This window comes from Mandrillus leucophaeus, unplaced genomic scaffold (genome assembly GCF_000951045.1).
Source record: "Mandrillus leucophaeus isolate KB7577 unplaced genomic scaffold, Mleu.le_1.0 Scaffold7, whole genome shotgun sequence".
NCBI classification, from domain to species: Eukaryota; Metazoa; Chordata; class Mammalia; order Primates; family Cercopithecidae; genus Mandrillus; species Mandrillus leucophaeus.
Window position 1 is genome coordinate 6,731,498 of NW_012107585.1, and position 6,458 is coordinate 6,737,955.

Genomic DNA, 6,458 nt, shown 5'->3' on the forward strand with positions numbered 1-6,458 from the left:
CTGAGGCAGGAGAATCGCTTGAGCCTCGGAGGCAGACGTTGCAGTGAGCCAAGACCACACCGCCATACTCCAACATTCCAGCCTGGGCGACAGAGCGAAACTCTGTCCAAAAAAAAAAAAAAAAAAAGAAAATAGAAAAGAAACCAAGAGCAGACTTGCTCACAGACAGGAGGCAGCCCCAGTTTGGCAGACCCTAAAATGGAGATTGAGAGGAGGAAGGCCGAGGAAAGGCCAACCCGCTGGGTTTCCACTCCATCATCCGTGAGGCTCACACCCAAGGCTGAGCTGCCCAGGCATCTGTGTGGGCACAAGCTGGGGACTGCGTCTGCCTTCTGAGGCTGCTGAAGACCGGTTCTGAAGGACTGCCGTCTTCCGTGCTCTATGCTGGAGGGCAAGGTTTCTCTCAAAAGCATAAATAATTCCCAAACAGGTGTTCCTCCTAGATTACCATATAAGCCCTGACTCCCACAGGATGGGTGGCCAATCCATTTTTCTTTCTTTTTTTTTTTTTTTGAGACAGATTTTTCGCTCTTGTTGCCCAGGCTGGAGTGCAATGGCGCAATCTCAGCTCACCGCACTCTCCACCTCCCAGGTTCAAGTGATTCTCCTGCCTCACCTCCTGAGTAGCTGGGACTACAAGCGTCTGCCACCACGCCTGGCTAATTTTTGTATTTTTAGTAGAGACAGGGTTTCACCATATTGGCCAGGCTGGTCTCGAACTCCTGACCTCATGATCCACCTGCCTTGGCCTCCCAAAGTGCTCGGATTGCCCAGCCTGGTGGTCAATCCATTTCATCTTGTAAGCCAGCTCCTAACACTTGTACAGGAATGTTCATAGCATCAGTCTTCATTCGATAGCCAAAAGGTGGAGACAAGTTCATCCACAGAGAAATGGATGAACTAACTGAGGTGTGTCCATACAATGGAATATTATTTGGCCACAAAAAGGAATGAAGCACTAATACATGTAGAGCATGGATGAACCTTGAAAACATGATGCTGAGTGAAAGAAGCCAGACACAGAAGGCCACGTAGTGTATGATGCCATTTATACGAAATGTCCAGAATTGGCAAATCCATAGAAAACTAAAAGACGAGTGGTTACTGGGGTGGGGGAGTTGGATGGGGACAGCTAAGGAGTGTAGGGTGCCTTCTTGGGCTGATGAAAATGTCGTAAAGTTGATGGTGGTGATGGCTGCAAAACTCTATTAGAAACCACAGAATCAAACACTTCCCATGGGTGAATTGCATGGTATGTGAATTGAACCTCAATAAAGCTATTTTTAAGAAACAGAAGTGACTGCCTGGAGCTCCCACCGAGTCAGGTGGCCACGACAGGCTCACTGGGAAGGGCAGTGGGGTCCCCACCCACCACAGCACCTGCAGCAGGGGTGCCCAGCAGGTTCTCCCGGTCTCATAGGGACACAAGGCCTCATCTGTCCTGGGAGGTTCTGGTCACCTGGGCTGGGTATGCGTATGAAGGAAGGGTGGCTCACAGCAAGGTCTGCATCCACTCGGGGGAGGGAACTCTTACATTACTTTGCAACAGGTGGGAAGGGGACTTATTTTCTAAGTCTAAACACATCAGAGAAAGAGAAGTGGAGGCTGGAGAGCCCCTAGCAAAGAGCCACACAGTGCAACATGCCTGATCTATGCACTGACCATGCGGACTCGGCGGGGGCACCCACGGGCCCCGTGACAGAGCTTCAACGCCATTGACGTGCACTGAGAAGACGTGGGTGCCACATGGGATCTTCAGACCTGGGTGCATTCTCAGGCATTCCAGCTGGAGCGCCATGCACCCGCAGCCCCAGCCCACATGCATGACCCACCATCGGGTCCAAGCCCCCGAGGCCCCTCGTTCTAATACTGGGTCTGGAGGCCCGTGGTGAGCCCGGCCACAGCAGCCCAGGCTGGAAGGAGCGTCTGCCTGGGTGGGGATGCCCCCGTGCTCTGCAGCTGCCCACCCACCCCCCCTCAGGCCCCAGCAGAGGCTACGGCACAGGCAGGCAGGTGTTACCTTGAGCTCAGACAGGGACTCACATTCCCTGGTTGGTTTTTTGCTGGAATCACCAGAGGGAGGGAAAAGGGAAGTGAGAAGGGACGCTTGGGATCCACGAGATGCCCATTCCCCCACCCAGAGACACTCAGACCCCAAACACTAGCTTCATAGAGCTGGAGCCAGGGTGGCATTGACAGCAGGTGAGTGGACACCCCTCTGCATGGACACACAGAGTCCTGAATGAGACCACACTGCTCGCCCGGCACAGAGCCTCACACCTCCCCATCAGGCACTCACACTCCTGGGCCACAAAAGTGCTTTTCCTCTGACTGCCAAGAGCCCCCCAGCTACAGTGCAAGTCCCCGCGAAACGTAAACTTCAGGTGGATTAGCTGTCAGCAAAAGGAGGTGAGCTGAGCCCAGGCTGGGGTGCTGACTGTCCCAGTGCACCAGGTGGGTCTCATCTGAGTCTCTCCAGATGGTGCCACTTCAGGGAGGACCTGTGCAGACTGCTCTGGGCAGGGCTGCCCCAAGCTCAGCCTCCAGCCCCCACTCCCCCACCCAAGAAGGCAGGCGGCCACTCACGTGAGCAGGTTTCCAGGCGCTGACAGGGAACGCTCCTCCCGCCGGCTGCCCTCGAATGGGTTCCCAAAGGAGCGTTTACGTATCATGGTCTTCACCAGGATCTGAAGAGGGAGAAAAGAGGAGGTGGCAGGTGACTGCTTGGCCAGGTAGGGGCGATTCCAGGCAACATCCTCCCTCTTCCTTCTCCCCAGCCCCTGCCAGCGCCCAGGGCTGGTAGCTGATGGCAGGCCTTTGAGAGAAACTGGACAGCCCCCCGCCGCTGCAACCAACCCCCACCAAAAGAATCCTCTGGAAAAAGGTGCTGTCCTGCACCACACCTTCAGCCACTGCTCAGCATCTCTCCCAGGCCTCCCTGCTTTCCACCTCCCTCCCATCCCTTCCAAAACCCAGATGTGGTCCCCTCACTACCTGACTCAGAATCCCCACCCAGAGGGGTCTGGAACTTGGCCTGTGGTCAGCCAGAGAGCCCCAGAAAGTTCTGGAGCAAGGACGTGAACCAGTCACTCTTGGTGATGCTCTTGGCTGCCATTTCCCATGAAGGGAATGGCCTGCAGACCCCCTAAGAGTCACTGGGCCCCTCACCCCACCCCAACCAGGGCGCAGTGCCCCTTCAAGTTGTTTCGGGAATTCATGGAGCTTCTGACTTTTTAAGCATTTCCTGCTAACAAGAATAATAAGTGTTTAAGAAACACTAATTTACCAAAAGGTGCAAACACCCAAATGCCCATCAACTGAAGAACAGATAAACTCAAAGCGGTCTGTCCGTGCAATGGAACATGATTCAGCCATAAGAAGGAGTGAAGCACTAATCCTTGTACAACACGAACGGACCGTGAAAACCTGCTACGTCAAAGTAGCCGGGCCCGAAAGGCCTCAGAGTGTAGGATTCCACCAGAATACACAAATCTATAGACACAGAGGGCAGGTGAGTGGGTGCCAGGGCTGCGGGGAGGGGAATGGAGAGTCACTGCTGATGGGCGGGGGTGTGAAGTAATGAAAATGTTCAGAACCATTGAGGGGATAATTGCATGCCACTGTGAATGTCACAAATGCCACTGAATTGTTCACTTTAATTTTATGTTATGTGAATTCTACCTCAATTTAAAAGAAGGAGCGGGGGACCGGGCGCAGTGGCTCACACCTGTAATACCAGCACTTTGGAAGGCTGAGGCGGGCGGATCACCTGAGGTCAGGAGCTTGAGACCAGCCTGGCCAGCATGGAGAAACCCCGTCTCCACTAAAAATACAAAAATTAGCTGGGCGTGGGTGGTGGGCACCTGTCATCCCAGCTCCTCGGGAGGCTGAGGCAGGAAAATTGCTTGAACCCAGGAGGCGGAGGTTGCAGTGAGCCAAGACCACGCCACTACACTCCAGCCTGGGAAACAAGAGCAAAACTCTATCTCAAAAAAAAAAAAAAGAGAGAGAGAATGAAGGCCTCTTCCCCGACTGACGTTCTTACAGTCAGTCGCTGGGACACACCAGCCCCTGTTTCCTCTGAGTCTGGGCAAGTGTCACTCCCCCAGGTGAGCCCACCCTGCCACCTCCCCTGTGGCCTTGTCACCCCAGGGCAGAAGCTCCTCCTCTGTGAAGCCCCCAGCCCTTGCACCTCTCTGCACTGGCCTCTGATCACACAGGAGGCTGATTCTTCCCAGGTCCATCTTTAAGGCCAGGAGCCCCTCCCCCAGCAGCCCTCCCCCAGCCCCTGCCCCTGAGAGCAGGCACTGGGCTGTGCTCCTCTTTGACACCTGTGCCTGGCACACACTGGCTGCTCCATGAGTGTTTGCTGAATGATGAACACATGCAGGGGGCCTGGACCTTGCCATCTTGTCTCAAGTCAGACCACTTCCCAATATCTACCTGCCCATCCCTGCTCCAGGAGCTGCCCTGGTTCAAACCCTGATTCAAACCCATGCTCTAGGAGTAAAGATGTGAAACCTCACCACACACTCCCTCCACCTTCCTTGCCCTGCTTCAGCGGCCCTGCCCGGTGTGTGTGAGCCCCTCCGCCCTCTCTCAGCGGAGTTAACACCCTACCATCCTCTCGGTGTCTATCCACTTCTTCCCAGTGGGGCCAAGTGTCCCTCCATTAGGGGCATGTCCTGCGGTCCCTCTACTGCACTGTACACACATTTGTTGGTTTGACCAGCATCTGCCTCTCAAGCATGGCAGAGGCCATGGGAGTTTTGTTCATCACTCCACTCAGCCCCTGCTCCCAGCACAGGCCTGAGAAAACACTTGGTATTCAACAAGTGATTCCCAAATAATGAATGCCTACTCCAGACCTCCAGGGCCAGACGCTTTCTCCCAAGAACCTGCAGCTGAGACCTGGGGAGGAAAGGGAGGGCAACTGATTCAGGACTAGAACATCCTGAGCCTGGAACGGAGTAACCCATGGGGGGTGCAGAGTCCAACACCAGCTGCCTACTTGTCTATGGGTGCAGGGGGTGGGAGGGTGGCTGAGGAAGGGTGAGTGCGTGTGGGTGAGTCTTCAACAGTGAAGGTCACAAACAGCCCTGGCTGGGGAAAGAGTGGAGGAAGATGCGGCTGGATGCCCCAGCCAGGGCTCAGCTTTGGGAGGAGAGAGGAAGTGTGTGGGGAAGCAGAGAGGAGAGGTGCAAAGCTGGAGGAGCAGGAGCAGCATCCGGGCTCCTACAGGGGCAATCCTTCACAGCTGGACCTTCTGTGCCTTTCCAGCCAGTCTCACGGGTCCCTTCCAGAGCCCAGGGGCCCACCAGCCCACTGGGACTAGTGCTGGCCAACTGCAACCAGGCCTTTCGAGGTGGCTGTGGTGGGACAACCTGCTGGTCTCTGTCCCCAAGCCTGCTGCCTGGAACCTGGATCCCTGGGACTCCTGGTCTCCCTCTTGGAGCTAACTGCCCTCCTGGACAGGGACTGGTCAGTGGCGATTCCCAGAGCCTCAAAGGTTAGGCCTGAGGACTCTACATTCTGGCTCCTTCTTCCTGGGTCAGGATCCAAATTCAAGGCCATAAAAGGGGACCTGCTGGCTCCTAAGCAAAATCCCACCCTCACGAGATGGGCAGAACGTTCTGAGCATGTACGTGGAAGTCCCCGCCTCTAACCCTGGTGGCTACCCACATGGCAGACGTGAGATATGCTACACCATCCACCCTGGAGCCTAAAATTCCAGCCAGGTGGGAATCCTGGCTTAGAGACCTCGGCTCCGGCTCCCAACCCTTGCCTGCCTAGTACTTCCCCTAGTTCCTCTCCCCTGATGAGCTCTGAAAGCAGGAATTCCAGAGGGAGAAACTCCCCTTCCCTATGGTAACACGGAACCTGGCTCAGAAGATGCAGGGGTCACCTGGCCTGATGCGTGACCGAAGCCCAGAGGTCAGCAGCTGTGGGTTAGGGGCGGCCCCCGGCCATCTCCTGACTCCCGGGCACCCGCCTGTGTCCAGCCTGTCCTGGCCAGGCCCCACCTCAGGCTCCTGGGTCCCTGCTGTGGGTCAGGGGTCCATCTGCCTTACCACGGTCGCCAGGCTGGGAATGTGTTTGACTGAGTTCTCGACCTCCTCTTCAGTCACTTCGACCAGCGTGCAGTTCTCATCCTCCGACGGCAACGGCTCCGCCCCGTGCCTCGTGACCCAGGGGTGCAGCTTCAACGAACGACAGGAGGGGTGAGGGGCAGATGCGGCTGGCTCCCGGAGGGCCCTGCCAGCGAGCGGAGCCACGAGGGCATGCAGGAGGGAGAGGCGAGGGCCTGTGGTCAGGCATGCAAGACAGCTGGCAAGCAGAGGGCAGGGGTGAGCGAAGGGGCAGAAATGTGAAGACGGAGAGACAGAATGGGAGGAGCTTTGAGGCTGAAATGAGAGCGGGGTGATTCTCCATCCGGCCCCAGGTCTTGGCCGAAGTGA

General features: G+C 56.1%; 1 protein-coding gene across 5 annotated transcripts in view; it reads right to left on the minus strand.

Annotated features, from left to right (window-relative positions):
* The window catches only part of CAMKK2 (calcium/calmodulin-dependent protein kinase kinase 2, beta), an 81,396-nt gene that overhangs the window by 4,754 nt on the left and 70,184 nt on the right, over window positions 1–6,458 (minus strand). For 2 of the 5 annotated variants that reach the window (XM_011964439.1, XM_011964438.1), the window contains 2 exons: window positions 2,587–2,687; window positions 2,021–2,063 (listed from right to left, as the gene is read on the minus strand). In XM_011964439.1, coding sequence (XP_011819829.1) covers window positions 2,021–2,063; window positions 2,587–2,687 — 144 coding nt within the window. Of the gene's footprint in view, window positions 1–1,032; window positions 1,576–2,020; window positions 2,064–2,586; window positions 2,688–6,071; window positions 6,201–6,458 lie in introns of those variants that run through there. The other 3 variants (XM_011964442.1, XM_011964440.1, XM_011964441.1) reach the window with 3 other exon arrangements.